General features: G+C 39.2%; 1 protein-coding gene across 1 annotated transcript in view; it reads left to right on the forward strand.

Annotated features, from left to right (window-relative positions):
- Positions 1-3,335: 3,335 nt before the first annotated feature.
- Positions 3,336-22,253, forward strand: part of FAM13C (family with sequence similarity 13 member C) — a 49,385-nt gene continuing 30,467 nt past the window's right edge. The window contains exons 1-3 of the mRNA XM_071749205.1: positions 3,336-3,656; positions 10,424-10,619; positions 15,890-16,011. Of these exons, the coding sequence (XP_071605306.1) occupies positions 3,595-3,656; positions 10,424-10,619; positions 15,890-16,011 (380 nt within the window). The 5' untranslated portion in view covers positions 3,336-3,594. The remainder of the gene's footprint in view (positions 3,657-10,423; positions 10,620-15,889; positions 16,012-22,253) is intronic.

Here is a 22,253-nt window from a genome sequence, read left to right on the forward strand (position 1 = left end):
GAGAGGTCTCATAACTTACCAGTGTCAGAATGCCTTGAAGAGAATAAAGTCACTTACTGAGATGAGCAAATTCTTGAAAATGAAACGGGTTCTGTTCTGTGGGTGAAACCAGACTGCCAGAAAGCCTGCAGGGGGTTGTATGTGCATTTGTGATCATTTAGACTACTGTAACTCTGCAAGCTTCACTATTCCTCCTTTTTTTTCTGGCCTTTTGATCTTGATTGTTGCACTCCCTTCTGTTCTCCTGAAGCCGGAACTATTTCTGCTCACTTTTGTCTCAACATCTCTCTCTTCTCTTGCAGTCTTCTGTAATGAGACCATACTGTCTTTGTAAAGCATTCCCTGCCTGATCCATACTTATTGTGCCAACTAATGCTGTTCTGATCTTATGAACGTATCATTTATATTGAACCTGCATCTCTATTGCATGCAAAACTGAGCTGGAGGCTCAGGGATTCCCATTTCAATCTTCTTCCTGACCTAGCAGTAATTCCCTTATGATACAAACCAAGTAAAGAATGGAATTTCTATGCCAATGTATTTGTCAGCCATAAATAGGCAATATATTAGTCAAATTTTCAGAAGAGAACAACAACATTTTCTGAATCATGGTCTCTCCAAAATACATATAGATGTTTGCTTTGGAGCTATCCAGCATTTTTGTTATCAGCTGAGAGCTGGCATGTGATATTTATCTTGTCTTGATCAACATTTGGCAAAAGAATTTAGGAGCAAAACTGGGTATAAAATCAGAAGGTTTTTAACAGAAGTATCTTTCCATACATATTGCAAAAATATGAATGATTTAAAATAGTCAGCATAAATAAGATAAAATTGGTTTCAAAGCCTCTATTTTCAGAAATTCAGAAAGGTGTAGTTTAATAACTTTAGAACTTATGGTCTTTAAAAGTAGGTCTGCTACTCAGTGCTGAGGTCCAAAGCTTACTTTACCTGTAGGTGTAATATTATTTTAATTGGGACTTCAGGATGATGAGGGACCTGATACATCATCTGAATGTGGTGATGAAATATATCTGACACTGAGAATTTCTGTTAGTTGAAGAATGGTGTTTTATAGCATTACAGGCCTAATTGACTTTAATGATATTATTGAAAATGAGGAGGTAGCAATAGTATTACATTTTCCCTGCCCCACGGACTTAAAGGGAAACAGAAATAGAGATTAAAACACCTCTGACTCTCCCTTGTAAGGCAGGGCAAGGCCAGGGGCTCTGCCTGCTGTAGTCTCACCCAGACCATGTGGATAGGAAACAGCTGAAAGGAGGTGAGATCAACCTGTAGGCTCAAGCCACTAATGAAGTAAGCTTTTACCCAAAATAGAAATGTTCCTCCTTCTGGGAGGAAGAGAAGTTATTGTGGGTCTACTGTAGCTTCTCTTTTGCTTTCTCCCAGGAGCAGGATGCCCTCATCTGTTGGGGAGATTAGCTCCAAAGCAGGACCCTAGCTGTAGCTGGCCTTTACCTTCATGTATTTATTAATACTATTCTGGTTTACATGATTTTTTTGTTGTTGTTGCTGTTGAACTATTTCACAACCTTGCAGGAGGAGACTATCTGATAGCATGGGTCAAGAACCATCTTTAAAAGCAATTCAAGTTTGTGAGTGACCTGAAGTAAATGCAAAGCACTCGCCTAGAAGAGATTAAGCAACAGCTGTGTAACACTGGACTTCAGACAAACAATGGAAAAGCTCTGACATCTGAAACTTGTTCTCAGTCCAGAGCATCTCTGTTTTGCAAACCAGTCTTCACCCAATCTCTGCTACTAGTAATAGCAAGAGAGCTCTGCAGTATGTTTGTACAGGTCATGTTCTCTGCTAATCCATGCCCTGTGCAAACATACTCTTTCATGTAAAAATGGAGAAGTCCTGCTTACAGAAGTGTTCTCTGTTTGCTCCCCTTCTTGTGTGGCTCTATGTAGGGGATTGGGAATAAATACCCAGTCTCTTATTAAGCTCTGCTCTAACCAAGCTGTGATTCTTATCAGTGTGACTTTTTGAAAAAAAACTTGTGATTTCTCCATTACAGACTTGTGATACTAGATGCAAACCTAGTCTAACCATTAAAAATCATGAGCCAAGCACTTAAATATTGTGAAATACATTTAGTAAAAATAATACCAGATTTATTTAATGGCCCTCTACCTTTTGAGCATGTAAACAATTGCCACAGCAGCTAGAAGAATACCTCCTGCAAAGAGGAAAACATTAATGACATATTTGTATTGTCAGACCCAAGAAACTGGAAAGAGAAGGAGAAAAAAATAATTGAAATTTTAGGTCTAAGGCAAGATTTAGATATTATCCATTATATTTATCTTTTGTGTACACCCATCTTGCAAAAAACCTGGTACTCAGTAGGGCAAAAGTCCTAGAGACTGGATGTGATATTCTGATCCCCAGGTAATTTATATAAACTAATATATATATTTATACACACATACAAATAATGAAAAGAAATACTGTCTGCATCATGGAGGAAGGCTGGGAAGAGGTGAAGATCCATTGTTAGAGCTGTAAGGGAGGGAAATTGTCAGGGCTGTGGCTTCTGGAGGCTGCTGCTGGGAAATGTGTGTCACACCAGGCAGTGGCACAAGCTGCTGGGGGAAGGATTTGCTGTGCCCTGCATCCCTGCTCTGCTTCTGCTGCCATTGTCACAAACAGGAGTGCTCAGAAGGTGCTGTGTTGTCTGCATCTCCTCCTTCCCCATCCAAACAAACAAACAAAAAATCCAGATCTGGTATGCAGCAATGAGATTATTATTATCTCATTATTATTTTTCTTTTTTTCTTTTTTTTTTTTTTTTTTCTTCTTTTTTTTTTTTTAATATTGCCATAAGATTTCAGGATGATCCACCAGGGTATTTACTGGATTTGAGAAATGTTTTTCAAGGGGGGCATTCCACTCCTGCCCCAGAACCAGCAGTATTACAGCATCCTAAGCTGACCCTTGCTTAATGTATTATCTCAGGTCTGAAACATTTTGCTTCAGGAGCACAGCAGCCTATTCCTTTCACAGGAATGGTTTCATCTATTGCTATTGCTTGCTGTTAGCTTAATAACCTTTTTCTACTTGAACTGTCCTGTCTGCCAGTTTATTTTTTCATAGCTTCCCATGGGGTTTGGCCATGAACTGAGTGTGTAAGAGACTAAACAAGAAGAAAAATCCTCCAGAGATCTTAGCTGAGCACAGCTATTTAAGTAATAAAAACAACTGAATTTGATGAGCCAGTTACATAGAGCAAACGCTTGAAGGACAAAATGCCAAATACTTGTTTGTAAACCCAAGCCTTTATCAGCAGCACTGTTACAGCTATAACATAATATGATCCGTTTCTGAGGCTCACTGCCTACCTGCATCCCTGTACTAATTCAAAGCTCTGCTGGTTGGGCTTTGTGAGTGTTCTAGGACTAATCCCTATGGTGACTTGATTATGAGCATGTGCAGAGCAGCTGAAGATACAGTCGTGTATGTAGAGCTAACACACAGAGACTTGCCTTGCAATGCTGTGTTTGTGCATATGTTCCCACAACTGAGAAGGACACAGGAAGCCTGCCTGCCTTGCTGACTTATCTGATGTTTTCTTGTTTCTGTTTCAGCATTCAAGATAGTTCCTTCAACACGACAGCTTTAGCAGAGTAAGTGAATGCTTTAAAGATGTCCTTATTTTTAAATAAGAATCACGAGCTTAGTGACTGTAGAGGATAATTGTAAGCAGTATTTGCAAAGTCCCAAGCTATCTGTCATGTATTTTATTTGGTTTTCTGTGATCTATGTATATTTTTGGCTGTATAGGAAGGATTGCATGAGGTAGCTGCCTTTACATAACCTGGGGACCATCTAGCAGTGAAATACATTTCTGGGAGAGTGGATGTTTGATGCACATCACACATGGTTAAATGTATGATTTTCAGTGTAGGATAAATATTGCTCATTTCTGATGCTGATGATCTTGATAAAGATGGGTATGTCAGTTTTCTCAGAACACATGGTCTGTACTTCCTTCAAGCATTATTAGCAAAAAAAAGAATTGGAAATATTTTGAAAAAAATAACTATACATTACTTAGGCCAAGTCCCAAATACATAATTTATTTGTAATCAGTTCCATGAACTCATTAGGAGTCATTTCATATACATCATGATCAGAAGGATATATATGATAATTTTTTGTTGTTGCTTTACAACAGGACAAAGGGAGAGCATTAGAAAGTTGGAAAGGTAAAGGCTTTAGGAACTGTTACCAATGAAATAGTCTTTGTTTTATTTTGCTAAGCCACTTCAATTCTGGTGTTCCCTACATTATTATTTTTCATGCTTTTCATTGTTTCAAAACCTCTTAGGGAAAATTCATCAGCAATAATGTGCCAAGCAGTTTCTCAGGAGGGAAAGGATTTGTAGATTTGTTTGTATATATGTTGAGTTTTAAAGTGATAAAATGCTTATAATTAAAAAAAACCCAAATAATTTAGCTGGGCAGTGAGCTGTTTGCCTAAGTGTGGTGGGGACAGGATACATTCTGAAAACAGGCCCAGTTTTAATTGTCTGAGCCATCCTTAAGTATCTTCAAAATCATTACAGTAACCTTTCATAGGGATCCAAATAATTTCTCTCTCATACATTGCTTCACTTTTTTTGGCTTAAATTGCCTTGCTTCATTTAATGTTGTAATTTAGTCACTCTTTTTCTGTGATTGTGGCAGATATGGAAATATTTAACAGCAGCTAATAAATAATTGTAATTTTAAAATATTTTCCTGTGTCTCTGTTAGTTAGGCAGTAAACAGTGATCTGTAAAATTCTGGCATTCAAGAATAACCAGATTACAGATAGCAAAACATGAAAAATGTGCTTTCTCCTTCCCTTTTCTCTGTCTCTGAGTACATGAATTGTTTCCCTTAGATTGTGGTGGAGCAACCCCTTTGACTGCCTCACCTTGAGGTTTCTGGGACCTGGTGATTGTGCTTCTTGTGACCATTAAGACGAGGGCCAGGCTGGCACACAGCTACCTGACCGTGTAGTACTAGTGATGCCCATGGGGAAAGGGAGGGGAGTACAGAGGTGCTGAGCTGAGAGGCAGCACAGGGGCTGGGCCAGGCATTGCCTGAATGTCGAATCTCCCTTATTTTTAGCTCTTGTTTTTTCTTTCAGAGACTTTAATTTTAAATCTTCTCAATGGAAATGACATAGGGAATGACATTCCGTTTCCAATGACATAGGAAAAACTTCATCCAGATGAACAACTTTGTTTCCAGAGTTGATGTCTCTAAATCTTGTTTAGACCCTCCCTCCTAAGCCTGCTTTTGAAAACTGCTGAGGATACTGATTTTAGTACCAGTTTGTGCTGGTGATAGCTGAAAATAGGTTACTTTTATTTAGCAGAATGAAGACAACTTTCCATGCAACTTTATACATCTTAAGTTGACAATGTCTCTCTTCCCTTCTGGCAAAGGCAAAATCTGGGCTTCCAGAATAATATAAAATCAGTGATACAGTATTTTCAGGAACATTTCTCCAAACAAGGCAAGTGCCTGAGGCTGCTAAGCTGCCAGCAAGCCACTCGTGCAGCCTGGTTTAGAAGGTGTTCATGTGAACATCTTAAAGTTCAAGTCAGCAAAAGAAAGCAATTTTCAAGTTTTACTGAAATAGCTTCTATGGAAAGGTGTAAATGGAAGAGGGTTAAAAAAATCTAATGCTGTTAAATCAGAGATCCTTGGAATAAACATGAAGAGGTAGTACTATAAAAAGTCAGAGCAGCAGTTCATCAAGACTGGGATCCCATCTCTGACCTGGCTCTGGCCAGTGCCATAGTATCAGTAATGGATGTACTTACTTTTAAGAGGCATATCCATCAGTCAGTAGATTTGGTACTGAAAGAAAAGGTTTTACATCAGTGTTTTTTTTGTCAAAAGGCATAGTTCCTCTCCAATGTGAGATTCAACCAATGTGGATTTATGACTTGAAGCTGTTTCTGACATTTGAGGAACGAATAAGATGATGCTCTAGGTTCTGAGTTGGGGGAACCCTCTCTGCTAAGTGGTCATAAGCTATCATAAAATTTATGAAACTCTTGAATAGCCTTCTGCTAAATATATCTCAAGTCAAACAACAAGAGTTGCAAGCTACAGGTGAGAGGAGTGTGTGCATGCCTGTGTCAATATATGTAGACAGGTGGCACAAACACATAAACTGCATTCTTAAAGAAGCCAAAGTAAAAACACTTTGTGCCTTAATAATGGATATTTGTATTATATTATGGATTAATTTTTTTTAAGGTCCTGTTATGGTCTTAGCCTCAAGCACTGTCTTGCATGAGTCAGCTATCTTGCTTGATATTTACTTTTATGAAGAGAAAAATTTCTAGTAACAATTTTAGAGTGTTGCTTCTGAATTTCTTCACAATCTTCATATTATATGATGGCCTTCCCTGATTCATTACAGCTTATCTTTCCTATGTGCTGCTATCCAGTTATTCAAATACAATTTGTCATGCTCGTTTATTTTGTTTAAAGTTCTATCTCACTTTATGACTTTTATCAGTTGCTGCAGGCTAAGTCAGCATCTCTACCTCTCAATGTCATGTTTTTACAGCCTGCTCAGGAAAAGCAGCCATCAAGGCACCTCCCCATACACAAGTATCCACACTTAGACTTGGCTGATGAACCTGTGCTCGGTCACCTATTGTTCCTCCAGAGAGCTCCCCATTGCCAAAATGGTTTTTCAAGACTGAAGATTGGCAAGTGTGGTGACTGGTGAGAGGAGGAGGTGAGGCTAGCTGATAGCAGAGCTGCTTCCTCTCACCTCCTTTTACTGTGGCACAGGCAGGAGGGAGATTTTGTCCCTTTGGGGAGTTTCTTGCCTTTGCTGACTGTGGTAAGAGTAGGGTAAGCCAAGATAACCACTCCTGGTGACATCTTACCATACTCTTATGTCAATGTTGGGAGCTCTGTCCATCCAGCTATGGCCTTGGCACTGCCTCCTCACAGTGTATTTCCTTGCAATGTTTTTCTCTGTCTCAAGCTTTCCATCATGTTTTCTATCCAGGTTCCTTCCATACTCAGCTTTCTTCTTCATACCCCCAGTATGTCTTGTCCTCACCCCTTGGTGGTGTCAGAGATCCATAAAGCAATTAATGACAGACCAGAGGGAAAAGGTGTGGCTGGCATCTGGAGGCAAAGGCAACTATAGTTCTACAGTCGATTTATCCCTTTTGTACATCAGCTCTTGTCTTCCATCCATCATCCCACTTTGCCTTGTGGGGACAACTGCACCTGCTGCAGGAATTCTGTGTGACTGAAGGGGGATTTGCAATTAGTTACATGAAGCAGTTGCTAGCAGCAAATGCTTTCATTCATGTGCTGATGCAGTCAGGAAGTGTAGACACTCGAGTATCCCTTTAAATATTTTCTGCTGCAGTCTGGCTTTTGATAGATACTAGCAGAAGGCTGGTGGGAAAGAGGAATGTATTAAAGCCCCTGCCATCAAATTACCATGCAGAACTAGGAATTAATCACTTAATGTGCTCTGTCCTAAGTGGGGCAGCTCTTCTGAAACTGGAATTACAGGCTGCTTCCCCCATAATGTAGAGATTCCTCTGCCAGCAAACTTCAGGTGACCCAGGCCTGGTTCATGTCTGTGACCTGTGAGTATGAACAGAGGGTGACGAGAGGGCCCCACTTCTTTCCCAGAAATAAAACCTAAAAAAGGCAAATTCCTATTTCTTAGTAATGTGTGTATATATATGTGTGTTTATTTGAAGAAAGACTGCTCATAGTCTTAGCAGTCATATCATTCCACAAAGTTCAGCCATACTGCACAATAGTCTTGAGCACTATGGTTAGCATCCAGACTTCTCTTTTAATTAGGTAGCCTGGTGTTTTTGACTTAGGGGAATGTGATTTTAGTAATCACATTAATTGATAATGATTCTTCAGGCATCTGAAAAAATTCTGCTGGTTCATTTTCTAAGACTAAGGATCACTTTATAATTGAAGGTACTTAGGGATTCTTTCCCTGCTGCACAAGGAATGACACTTCTACTAGAGCAAATATTTCTGTGAGTCTAGGAGAAAAACACCCTTAGCTAATTGTTTCTAATTTTTTTAATGTCAATTATACTGTAAGCAATCAAAATACAGAATTTCTTGTAGTTTTCCTGTAATTTTTGTGGCAACCTCTGAATTCTTTGTCATCGTTATTTCCATCTGACTGAAAATTATATATACTTAACATCTCAGATCCTCCTATTCCTTTGGAATTTAGACTGTCATGTCCTCCTATTCCTTTGGAATTTAGACTGTCATGGAGAAAAACACCCTTAGCTAATTGTTTCTAATTTTTTTAATGTCAATTATACTGTAAGCAATCAAAATACAGAATTTCTTGTAGTTTTCCTGTAATTTTTGTGGCAACCTCTGAATTCTTTGTCATCGTTATTTCCATCTGACTGAAAATTATATATACTTAACATCTCAGATCCTCCTATTCCTTTGGAATTTAGACTGTCATGGAGAACCTATGGCATTAAATGGCCCCAAGTAAGATGATTTTAGCAAAAATTATATTATGCTTTGGGCTCCTCTGTCATGTTACTAAAAGCTGAATTTCTGCAGCTGGAAGAAAGTCAGCAATTATTTTGTGTCCATTTTCAAGGTGTGATGGGGATTCAGTTCAGACTCTCTATATGAAGATCAAGCAGGCAGTTCCAGTCCCAGCTATTCTATTGCAAATTTTGTCTGAAATCTACTGTCAAAAAAATAAAGTTGTCAGAGTGCTTCTGTTCAAACATTAGAAAGAAATATTTGTTCTCAAGAGGATGCAGAATTTCTGGAGTATTACCTGCTAATGCTATTGGTATTTTCGAACAATGTATTTTTGCACATACTTTTGTGTAAACAATATTAACATTAAGCACTGTTCTTACTGGGTAAATATATTATGGTGTTATGTTCTTAATTTACACCTTATTACTTTCATTCAGATGCAGCTCTGATGCTAATACATTGAATTTTACTGTACAGCAGCTGGTACAAAGCAGTGAGCAGAGTTTTGCAACTGTGCAAGGATATGCTCATTGATGAGTGTCTCTGTGAAAAAAAATCCTTCAAATTTTAACTTAAGTATTCTTGAGGCATATATCTCTTGTGGCTATGTTAGTGTGTGTTGACTGCTACTTAACCTTTCAGAAAGGTTTTAAAATCAGATTATACCTTAAAATTAGCAACATTCTGCAAATTGTTGAAATGCCAGTAGGTTATAAAGCACCTTACCCTGTAACTATAACAACTGTTCTGGCCCACACTCACAAAGAAGGCATGGACAGGAATGGTGTTTAACTCCATAGGCACCCTCTGAGCATCCATCTGGAATACTGTCGGCAACAGATGGAAAGTGTGTTAGGCAGCTCAGAATCCTTAGGAGAAAACACTGAATTAGCAAGTCATGCTTTTGAAAAAAAATCTCAGGGAGCTGTAATTCAATGGTCCTTGACTCTTTCCATTTTGGAAGTTTCGCACCAGGAGAGAGGTCATCTCTCAGCTAGACGTTAGAGTTTTACCAGCTGAAGCTAACATCTGAAATTCCACCAGCAAACTAATCACCAGCCAGGGATTTTTAAGCAGTAATGCCAACCTGCTCATCCTGCCAGCTAAGCAGGCAGCCTTGAACTCTGCATTGCAGTAAATTTTTGAGTGATTCCAGGCTGACACTACCAGTGGAAGGCATTAGACCCATTTAAGTTGGGTGTAGATAAGACTAGCAGTATCTTAGGACAAGTTGCACTCTGCAGGCTATCTGGAGATTAGAAAATATCTGTCAGTGGTTACCTGAGCAATACAAGAGCAGCAGTGTCTGTGCTATTATACTGGAGAGCCTTTTCTCCACACTGGGAGCACATGATCCCTTCCACTTAAATGTGTTGAACACATCTAGCTGTTAAAACCCAGCTTTGCAGGGTCACCTCCCTCATTTTGTCCAAAAGGCCTGAAAAATAGAAATGGTCAAAAAGGTAATGTGACTATGGGGAGGAATTATTGTATGTGACAACATTTTTGTGAAATTATAATTGAGTGTGAATTAGATGGGCAAAAGTCTTCTGCATGAAACAGATTTTAGATTTTCAAATTTTATTTGGGGAATATGAACTCTCAAACTAGTGCCTCTAAAGCTAGTCTTATTTAAATGGCTCCTCAGATGAATGTACAATGATATTAGTAGTTATCTTGTGAGCTGACAATAAACACTAGCCTCTCAGATGCTAACACATGCAGTAGTTGATGCGTGGACTACTCAACTGGGTAAAATTAAAATGCCATAAATAGATAAGAACTTGTTGCTTTTCATCCTTCATAATATTTTGACAGGTGTCTGAAGTACTGCCTGATGCATTTCAATTTTATTTTCTTACAGAGATGATAACAAAGAAAATTTTCCGGACAATACTGCTTTCTTAGAGGAAAGGCAGCTGCCTTTGCAAGACACTCAGCAGCACAAGCAGCAGGCTGTAATTGACAACGCTTTAAAGCCTGACATGGGCAACTTAAAGCTAAGAAAACCTAAGGCCATTGCAAAGCTAGAAAATGGAAAAAGCCACGAGGAGAGCCAGGTAAAGAACTAAGGTTACCAAGGAGCAGGTTTTATGGTACATTGAGCAAACACACATTTTGAAATGCAAAGTGAGAGTCCCTGGTAATCCATGATGTGATTGAGACCCCACCATAATCCACCCTGATTTTCTGGGAGCTGGAGTCCTGGAATTGTCTGTAACGACAGACAATTTATTTCAGTCAGCAAATGCATACAGAGTATGTTGCAACTGCTATCAGAAATGAGTGGAGACCATAGCTGAAGATGTGCAATTATCTCTCTTTGATTCCCTGTGACTACTTCAGATCTAAAAATCTTGTTAGTTGCAGAACTTTAGACATTTTCTGCTTGGTTTATTTGACTGAGGATTTCTTGTGCTGGTATTTTGTCTGCCAGTGGGGAGATTTTGTACTTTCCCTTTGTCTTTATGCTTTTCTGATCTTTAAGTAAAAAATTCCAGTGCGGATTCTGGTATTGGTGCTCTTGTCCACAAGATTTCCCAGGTTGAGCTGAGGGGAGCAAAACTGTAACTTTTCTAAAGGCTATAAAAGAAGATTAGAAATGAAGAAGCTGCTGCTTCTGCCTGAGAGGTACTTTGCTACCTAAACTCCAGAATTATCACCTCCCAGTAGCTGCAGGAATTACCTCTATTGTACTCCAGCCCTTCCCAGTTGTGTCTCATGTACAGTGTAATGAATAGAGATCTGAGCTAGGTTTAACCCCTCAGCTAGATATATTCTTATAACCAAGATAATTGTTAATGTCCATGAATTTCTGGCCTGTCATAAGCACAAGGCCTGAGAGATACTTGTGTTTACAGCTCTTCTTTGATTTATAATGCATTTGTCTATTTTCACTCTCTTGCTTGTGAATAGAGATTTGCAGAGCTTCTTCTGAAATGCTTTGAGCCCATTATTAATTTTTTTCCAAATTTAGAATGGGTATTCATAATTTTGGATGGGATGCCTTACCTTCTAAGTGAGGACTATGCTTTTGAATCCAAGAAGAAAAAGTAAAAGCAAATGGGACCCCAGTGGTACTGTCACAGTCTCCTTCAGAGTATCAGTGTCAGCTCTTGCTCTAGTCCTCATGTTTTTTACTGGAGTTCATCCCTGAGGTGAAGTAATAAGTACTACTTTTTTTTAACTGTATTGCTTTATGAAGTCTGAAGGGACATGAGATGTTCATGGTTATAAGGAGGTCAGGAAAATGATAGGAAAATTTGCCTCATGAAGAGCAAGTGGAGGCATATCAGGATGAAGATTTGTGAAGTTATACACAGGGAAAGATCTGTCCTATAGATCATCTGTTGCTCTTTCAGCTACTTTGAGTCTCCTGCCTGCCTGCTGCATATATCTGTATGTTTTGCATATATCTCCTACCCAATGAAAGCTAATACAGCATAGATTTGCTGTTGTGTGGTGTTTTACATCGTCTGAAAAGGTTAACAGAAAATGTTAATATCCTTTCATGGGAAAAATTTTGAGTATATAATTAGACTGCCATAAAATATCAGTGCAACTTATTTATGCAGCCTCTGGAAGGAAAACAATGTCAGGCAGATGATTGTCACGTTACTCAAGGGCTTGAATTATGAAAGACAAAAATGGTCCTGGGGCCCCATACTACCCATTGCTCCCATGTCTATGTACTGGAAGGTGTAAGATATGTAGGCACTATTTTATCTCACCTTTGATTTGATGGGAGTACTTGACAGATGAGAAGTAGTATAGAGCTTTGAGTGTAATATAAAAAAGAAACACCAAGCCAATATCCCTCCATAAAGAAACTCAGCTAATTCTGTATCCTAGTACTGTGAAAGACATTTCAATGGTTATCCTGTTTCTATACACGGAGTTCAGTGGTGCTTGCTGTATAGGAAAGAATTTGCCTCTTGGATGGGTTTGCAGAGGATGCTGTTTTGGGGTAAGCATCTAGCAAGCCCTTCATTTTGCATAGCCCTGTCATCAGTAAGGGTGTGCATGCTCCTGGACCCTGAGTATTTGCCTTGCTGCATCTTCAGCTACCTCAAGGGCTTTTTTTCCTAAAGAAGCATGCATCTGGCTCCTGGGTTTCTTGACAGTGCCTATGAAAAGTGAGGCTGTGCCTGCAGAAATCTGTGAAGGTTTTGCTTTTGTCTCTGGTTTCTCACTGGGCCCCTTGATATATTGTGACCTCCCAAGGCCCGTTGGTGTTGTCTGTGCAGCCTTAGCCATGAGCTGGTAGCAACTGCTTCTCTCCACTGTGAAGAAGAAACCAAAGAGCTGCTGTGTTGTTTCTAGTAGCTGTTGTTTACATGTGTAGATAGCAGGTTGTTATTATCTGAAAAAGTGGGCCAGGCTGATGCTTTGAAACACTGTGCAGATGCATGTACCTTCCTTCTGTGAAACACCCTGCCAGCAAGCCACTCAAAGAGATAAATGATGTGCTTATAAGCAGCTGATGTTGAATTAACAAAGAGCAATATCTGAGTACATGTAATTATGAAAGAAAATAATGGTGGCCTGCACATTGTGATTAAACTGTTCATCCTCCTTTTCTTGGCTTTCTTGATAGAGTGGGTTTCTGACAGTGTCTTCATTTTCCCAACCTGACTTCTCCATGGCATCAGACAATCAGTGACAATATTGCAGTGACAGTATCTCTTTGAAAGGTGCTGCTCTGATAACCTAAGGAAATGTTTGCTGTTTGCTCCTGTGTTTTATAAGCCCAAGAGCTGCTTTTTCAGAAAATTTTCAAATAATTTAAAACCACAATAGGCTATTAGGAAATAAATAATTTTCCTGCATGTGTCGGAAGGGTGAAAGTCTCTTTGGATGGGAATCAATTTTGTGTGACTTTCTACTAGAAAGAAGCCAGGGGATTTCCACTGTAGGAATGTCACTGAGAGGGAACAGACAGCTGTGTTCAAGGAAAGGAAAGATGGCCAGGTTGGGGATTTTAAGCTTCACAAGGCTGTCTGTGGGCTGAACTGTTATTCCTGTGCCTTTTGACACAAATGTAGAACTGTGGTCATGTCCCCTAGGTCTTGATGAAGAAAAGGGTATTGAGTTTGCAGTGATGATTAACAGGACCAAGTCTAATAAAAGTACAGTACCAAATGACTTCACTTGGCCATTCCTCAGCAGATAAAATATCAGCAGAGTAAAGCTGGACCTTGGGTGTTGCATACAGTTATTTCTCTGGGGGCAGGAGGTGGGTGTAGGGGCAGCTTTAGCCTTTCCGAATAAGGGAAGAGAGTCAGTCTGCTGGAATGTGTTTACACTGCTGTACTGCAGCTACTTGTTGTCATCTTTCCTATAATTTCATGATCTTCTCTAGCAATTGTGCACTGTTAATCTATAGGAAATCAGATCAATTAGGAATTATTTGAATTAAAGAGATGAAGAAGCATATGCTCAGCACATACTCCAGGGAGTCAGTGTGAAAACAGATGGTAAGGAATGGGAAGTCTGCTCTCCTTGCCTAATGCTTTCTTCTGTCACTCATCTTTGATGCACAGTCATGAATGCAGATCATTAAATGAATAAATCATCCTTGAATTCCTTATTGATACAGAGATATAAAATTACACTAAACATGCTAGATAGTTGATATAGTAAAAAGTTCAGTTTTCAAGTCATATTATCAAGGTAAACAACTATAAAAATAAAATGATATCTTGAAAAAATCAATGCCTAGACATGGAAATGCTGAAAACTACTGTGTGAAATTTTATATTTCTAGTATAAATTAAGTACTTAGGTTGAATGGATTTCAAAGAACTTTCAGTAATTTGACATTAAAATTGTGAGGTTTAAATGCACAGGAACTCAGAAAAATAGAGCTGATCCTAACATTAGCTTCACAAATACACAAATGTGTCAGGCAGTCTGCAAGTTCCACTTCAGCTTTTTAGGTATAGTCTGTTTATATTTAAACCAGATATCCCATCATGGATTAAATTTGTTCACTACCCTGTCCATTAAATGTGCCTGCTTATTTTCATGTCAGAACTGTCATTCTCAGGAGAGCCAGGAGGCACTTCTGCTAGAGACTTCAGTCCTGGCTGTTTTCTATATTGACAGATGCTCTGACAGAGATGGGTTATGACATGCTGAGATTTTTAAAAGGAAAACAGATTTTTAAAACATTTTAGCTTGTGAAACAGAAGTGATTTATCTCACGGAAGCCCAAAGGTTACAATTTTTATAATAGTGTAATTTATTTTTGTTTAAATACTATGTATCCTAAACAAGCTTCATTCATAATCTCTAAAAATGGCACAGACTAAGATGGAGGTAAAAGCAGTCACTCTTCACATAAATGCAGGATGGCCTCAGCCCTCCAAGTTCCCATCCAAACAGTCTTAACCCAAAAATCTCACTTCCATGCTGCCAAGTAAGCTTTAAAGCTGGAGCCAAGTCAGATACATTGCTTTACCAGTGAAGTGAATGCTATTGCTTTGTAAAGAATATTGTATTTTAATTTTTTCGACTATTAGAATGAAATATGAGTATAAAATATGATAAAAGCTAATAAAGAGGTAGGAAAAAGTCCCACTTTGATTATAAATTTTTAAGTAACTATATAAACTTATGCCTTTGCAATTAAAGGGAAATATAATGTATTTTAGAGGAAAGGGAATTAAAAAGTGCTGAACATATCTTGTCATAGCTCTACAACTGTTTTTCAAAGCCCTGTAATAAGATGGGTACTTTTCTAATTGCTACCCTCTTCCTCAATCTGTGGGACCAAACTGGCTTTTTCATTTTCTGCATGGTAGGTTGATTGATGTGACTTTTTTCCCCCTGCCTTTTACTCCTGCAATATTCCTCTATTGATAAAGCTATGCATGTGTTAGGGAGAGCAAAAAAAACAAAAGGAAAAAGGAAACTGGTTAAACCTTACAAATCTTATTAAAGAGAAATGCATTTGCTTTCATCAGCCAAAATTTTTCTGATGATGCCAAAGTAGTAAAAGTGAATAATTTGAAATTAAATATTAAAGCATACACAAACAAAATAAAATAAAATCGAGCTCTGTATTAGCACCTCTTATCTCAGAAGTTGATGTCTGTTATCTAACTAATTAACTATCTAAAAGGCAGAAAGTGGAATACAGTGTGCTTTGATTTCAAAACCTTTTTTACAGGGGAAGGACATACTATGTTATTAAAGAACCCCAACAGGCAGCATTCAGTCTCATAGAGCTCTTTTTTTCTTAAAGCAAAATATTCAGCTAACCCTGACAGGGCATTCAATTTTTTTTTTTCCTTTTTTTTTCTTTTTTTTTTTTTTTTTTGTATAGGAGCTGGAAAGTGCATTGCCAGGCCTCTCAGGGTGGCAAAGAAAGGCTGGATCCTCAGCTAGTGACCATGCACAGAATGTGGCTTTAAGAAGCCAAGAAGCAGTTGTGAGACCTCAACCAAGGTAAGCTTTGGGCTGATGCAGAGCATTTAACTTCTGATTAACTGTAGGAAAGGCTAATTCATTTGTTGCCTTTTGTATAAAATACTCAGACACCTGGCTCTCACCGACACTTATATTCTGTATTTATATGGCTCAAACTGTTTGGAGAAAGGGAAAGGGCTCAAGATAAGAATGAAAATGTCATTATTCCTTAAACCATTTATATTTCAAGCAAGAGGAGCATCCTCAGTTCAGAAGCTTCAGTTCCATTTCCAGGTTTTGAAAATGCTTTGTACTTCTTTTTACCTCAATGCTGACTTGCCTCACTCTTTCTCAAAGCTGTATGGTCTTTGAGAAATGGGAGTGGGAACCAGCACAGCTGATTTTAGCATAGTTCTGCATTTATGTAGATTTCTGGTTGTGGGTCCTGTGGCAACTGTGCTTGTTCCAGTGCTGTGAAGGGTGTAGGGTATTCGGGTCAGGCATTAGCTGAGTCTTGATGGCAGGACACACAGCTGCTGATAAAAATCTCAGCTCTGGTAAATATTGCAAGTCACAGTTGCACCTCCAGTCCTTCATGGCCATACAAAATGCTGAAAATGGGGTGTGACTTTACAAATTTCCCATGCTCAGGTATTGGTTAGTCCCTCTTTGCTGTCCACGTAGAGCTTCATGCAGGTTGGCTGGGTCTCTGGTCTTTATTCTCTTCCTCAAGGGGTGTAACAGCCTTGGAGCTGTGTCAGAGGCCCTGGCTCCCTTTGGAGGGACCCAAGCAGCAGCTGTACAACCCAGGGATGCTCAGTGGGTCAGGGCACACCAAGATGACAGAGCTCATTGCCTTCAAGGTCTGTTTCAGGTCAGAACTAGGTTGGTAGTGACACTAGCCATCTAAAGGCAGTTTGATGCTTTGTGTGAAATGATGCCTTCATCACAGCTTTCAGTAGGCAGCATTGTAAGTGATATTAATTCGTGCTCTCAAAGGGGACTTTAGTGGAATGACCAAGTACTTAATTAGCTTTCACATAGAACTGCTTTCACTCTCCAGTGCTTGGTTATGGAACTGTGACTGCATCTCACTCTTTGTAACTAGCCCCAGTCTCAGAAGCCTGGCTTTTCTTTTTTCTAGCATTCTTTATACTAAGAAAAAATCTTGTAAAGAGGAGCATAATGAGCTTGGAATCAGAGTTAGACCTACCTAATGGCCCCAGTAGGAGGTCTCTGTGTAGGTAAATAATGAAATAACATTGGTTAATTTTGAGTGATGAAAGGCACATGATGAAAGAAACATGGACTTCAAAGATAAGAATAGATAAGAGTAGAGTGTGGATTAATAAAACAGCAATCACAAGCAAAGCTCTTCTGTCCACTTCAACAGTTTTGCCTTTTTAGTTTGCTTGGTATTAAACCATTGTTTACTATGCTATTTATTCCTCTCCAACACCAGGGCAGGTCCTTGGAAAGCCTGCTATGCACAACAGCTAAATCTTTTAAATAGGAGTACCTGGACTGACCTTGCTAAGAGCTATGGAAACATAGTGATCAGATCTCAACTTTGGCATGTGTTAGTTTGATTACATTATAACAAAACAGAGGCAACGTTACTGTCAAATAAGGAACTTGAAACATTAATTCATGGCTCCTGGCCTCACACACTTTATTTACTGTAACTGACTTAACTTTCCTTGGAAAAAAACATTCCCACCAACCAGCTGGGACAGAGCACTTTGAATTACAGACTTGGTTGAATTACCAGTCTTGGTTTGAGGGGTCACTGTGTCTGCTGACTCCTTGAAAGGGTCACCGGCAGCTTGCCCTATCCCTCTGCTGTCAGTCAGCTTTGATGGTGCCAGAGCAATTACACACTCGTGCAGATCTCTGGCTGCTGCATCAGGATCACAGAACTGGTTCCTGCAACAAGCTGTGGACCACAGCTGCCAAGGTTTGATGTTTGGCCTTGTTTTTCTGCCTGCCCTGCTCTGGGACATGGCAAAGGTTAAGTAGTCAGTCTTGGCAGCCGGCAACAATCATAGCTGGATTTTGACAGAACACATCTGCTAGTCCACAAACTTGAATTTCACTGTCTACCATCCTGGTTTTGCTAGATTACTGGTAAAATTATCAATGCTTTGGAACACTAGATTTTCCTGGGATCCCTAATGCATAAAGCAAGAGCTTTCTGGTTTTTGGTGAAGAGGAGATGGCCACACTTGCTGCAGGGATGCCACTGGAAAGGCCCTTCTAAGAGATAAGTGAGTGTAGGATCAGAGAAGTATTTCTGTCTTGTACTAAGAAGGAAGGTTGATTATTTCTAGTGTAGCTTGTTGTTACTCCTGCTTTAATTTAGTTTCTGCAGACTGCTGTAGCTCTGTCATTAGTCTCATTGGTTTTTAAAGGCCTCAGATGGCTCCAAACTGTACAGAGTTTTCAAAATTTTGTTCTAGGGAATGTAAGCATCTAAACCCAGCATAGTTTCAGTTTTTCTTAACATGGACTGAAACCTACTGAGATATGAAAAAATTTTCAGTATGGCCCCTGTTAAGCAGAACAATTTAGATTCAGGATAACCTGACAAGTGGTGTTCCTAAAAAGACACATGACAGAGAAGAGGAGAACAGGCAATATATGAGAAACAATCTACAGAAATATGAGACATAAGTATATGTGTTGATTAGTTTTTTGAGGGGTGCTTTCATTTCAGGATAATCACTGAAACAGTAACAAAAGTTTTAGTAGGATTTGAGGAAAATGGCAGAATAGACTTGGTGAAGAGGTTTACAGCCAGAAGAATGAGGGAATAATGTCTTGTTCTTGGTTAAGCTATGCCTGACCTGTGAATCAAGGATTTTAATTTCAAGAGGTGTTTATCGTGCATGACATATGAACATCAATAATGATTTAGAATATGAAATGCCATCTGCATGGAAGGAAACATTTATATTTTATTCTAAGAATATGAATTTCTAATACTGTTGCTAGCAATTACGTTGAATACGGTTCTCATTATTGTGTGTAGTTGGGTTTGGATCAGAGTGCAATATAATCTGCACCCTTGGGAGATAAAAGTTATATGCAGGCTCCAAGAACAAGGTTACAATAGAGAGTTTCCTTTTCTTAAGAAAGAACAGGAAAGCCAGTATGGAACAGAACATTTGATTACAAAAAGCTGGTATTACCAATCACCTTCTCAAAGGCAATCAGCAAAACTGTTGTGGATTGCAGAGCTGTGTATGCAGTTACCTGAACAGAGGATGGTGTTTGCTTCAGATGCCTGTTACTCAGAGAGGGTCTGAAAGGTGGAACTTCCAGGAGGTGGGAATGTCAGTATTTCAGAAAAGGTTGCATTCCACTCACTCCACTGGGAACTGCACTTTGAGGGGTTTTTCTGCTAAGGAAAAACCCTGATTTTTTCCTCTTATCTCTATACCCTAGATAATATGGGAGTGGTTTCATTTAGTAGGTCTCAGGTGGTCCCCAAGCTGATCCCTAATTTCTGCAGAGGCTGTGGAGTGGTACTTGTTGTCAGAACTATGACTCCAGGAAAACTGGAAATGCTCGGAGCCCTGGGCTGCCCTGGTGGATCTCAAGCTCAGCCAGATTCTTCCAGGGTTTCCATGTGCCCTGGCATAAGATCACACTCTAGTGAGGATTTCAGTATTCCAGTTTTCAAGCAAGTAGCTTTTAAAAGTGCAGTTCAAGCCAGGACTCACATAGTTTCCACACTTTCTACTGAACAGCTACAGCCCAGGGATGTGTGGGAGGGAGCAGGGGAGCTGCAGAAATGCTGGTGCCTCTGCACCATATGGTGGGGCTGGGAGAGTGAGCAGAGACTGTGAGGCTGCCTTCCCACAGAGGCAGCCAGGTGAGCAGGGAGAGAACTTGGCCAGATTCCCTCAAAGTCCTGCCTCAGACCTGGCAAAAATTCATCACAACCAGTATGTGTCTGCAAATAGCTCTGTGTCAGCAAATCAGGATTTCCTGGTGAAATATTGCTTTGCTGGGAAATGACTTAGCATTTCCTGACTGTCTCTTCAGGAATCTTTATGTTAAAATATTGGTGTTTATGATTCCAGTGATACTTCTTGTATCAAGACATGGAAAATCCATGAACAAGCTGCCCAAGGAGTAGCCTAAGATGTCTTCAAACAGCCTTGGGAACTTAGTGGCAGTGCTTTCATTGCAAGTTTGCATTTAGTGTTCATCCAAAAGCCTGTTGCAATTCTGTATTTCTTCGTATGGATACTTTTGAACCACTCACCTGCAGTGCTGTAGTAAGGTGGTGACTGAGTTTCATCAAGTTTTTTGCCATTTGAGGAGGTCTCAGAAAGGCCCACTTTGTTTTCCTGGTGCTGAGGTGCTTTGGTTTTGGGGTCTGCCTTTCTGTGAACTTTTGTGGTGTAACTTCTGGATTGGCTGAATAAGTCTGAGCTGTTAACCTGGTTAGACCCACCCTCATGGTGGGAAGGGGGAAACTGATTGCTAGACTGGAAACAGGGTAGGAGTACTGGGACAGAGTAGTATTGAATTGAATATGGAAAAGAGGTTCCATCACACACAGCATGTGATTTGCTTGCCAGGATTTACCCTGCTATCAACAATGAACTGATTGGCACAAGCCACTGAGCAGATGTGGCGTCATGGTGCATGAACATGGAAGTCTCCTGAGGATGGGGTTACTATAATCCAGGGCTGGACTGTATTGGGACTTACAAATTACAGATGATGCTCATTTTTTTGTTAGGTTTAGTCTGGGAAATAAGAAGTGACTTAGATTGTCTTTAAACATTTTTACCAGTTTTTTAAATTAGGTGCTTTTATTTCAATTTTATGCAAGCTTGGAAGTTATAATTCAATAACAAAGCATAATTCAATAATTCTTAGACTTTGGTCTCTTTTTTAAACACACTGTTCATGTGACTTGACCTTCCCCTTGTAGTCTGGTAGAAGCACTGTTATGATAATTAGTGTTTATATTTAATTTTTTGTTATATCCACAAGCTTCAAATGTTCACGCTACTGTGGTGCATCTTTGCCATCTGTGCCATGCAGAACAGGATAATTCTGCCAAAGCCAGATGTCTATAGGGAAGGTGAGAAACCAGGCCTTTCATATTTTGTAAAGCATGATATAACACATACATGAGTAGTAGCCACAGAGAGAATTCAATTTTCATTTTTACATGTGTAAATTATACAAAATCAAGGTTGTCTGCAATTATTCAAAATTTCATCTAAGGCTTAAAATAATTTTGAGGTACTCAGCACAGATGGAAAATTAGGGCTTGTTCCTGATGCTTTTGAAGTTAATGGATATTTTGTGATTAACTTTTAATGAGAGTAGGATCCAACCCATAGTTACTAAACTGTAAGCCCTTTGTTGCCTGGTGACAGTCAGATAATCTGCATTTCCCTAGCAGAGCAGTTAATCATGGTGAAAACAAAACTCTCATGGTAGAGTAAGTTCAGCTTGGTGTACATATATGACTTTTAATGTAAATGGTCTTCACACAAAAATAGTTACAATGATTTCAGTATCTTCAGAATCCAATGGATGGAGAACTAAGAGCATTTTACTGCAGTATTTTTAGTGAGAAAGAAACAGTAAAATGCAAGACTTCTGCATCCCTGAAACAGCAGACATCAACCTTATTGTGGAGAGGGTACCTCAGAGGTGCTGTGAACATTTTACTCTCCAGAGTGCAAGAACCATGAGAGATACAGCTGAGAATTGTGTAAAACTTGCCATTGTAGAACTGCTTCTAGTACTTAGGTATTTTGTTTTCCTTTTTCAAAGAAAATTCATGTATGCTGTGTGTTATGCACCCTGAAAGGAGACATCCAAAGGAATACCAGAAGCGACATGTCCTTTTCTTCCTTTCCTTTATGTCTGGCTCTGGTTCAATACAATAAATCACTCTAAATATATTTTCTCCATTAGTTATTTAATCTGTTCGTAGCCTTGCAGGTCCTTCCTTACAAGTTATTAAACCAAACTCAAACTTCCTATTGAATTAGTCCTTTTGCTATCCCCATGCTTTTTCTCATTTCTCTTTAACTCAGTTTTCTTAAACTTTCTATAACTTTATTCTGCTGCCTTATAGTCCTCTCTGCTGCTTAAAAGATAGAGGTTGGTTGTTAGGCTTTATCCTTTTTGTTTCTGTAATTCCATTTTCCTTCTGTTCCTCTCACATTATGGAGACATTTGCTGCTCACTTTCAGGTGAGATTACAAAATATATATATGTGAAGAGCTAAAAGGAATGAAACT

This window comes from Heliangelus exortis, chromosome 7, assembly GCF_036169615.1.
Source record: "Heliangelus exortis chromosome 7, bHelExo1.hap1, whole genome shotgun sequence".
Classification (NCBI taxonomy): Eukaryota; Metazoa; Chordata; class Aves; order Apodiformes; family Trochilidae; genus Heliangelus; species Heliangelus exortis.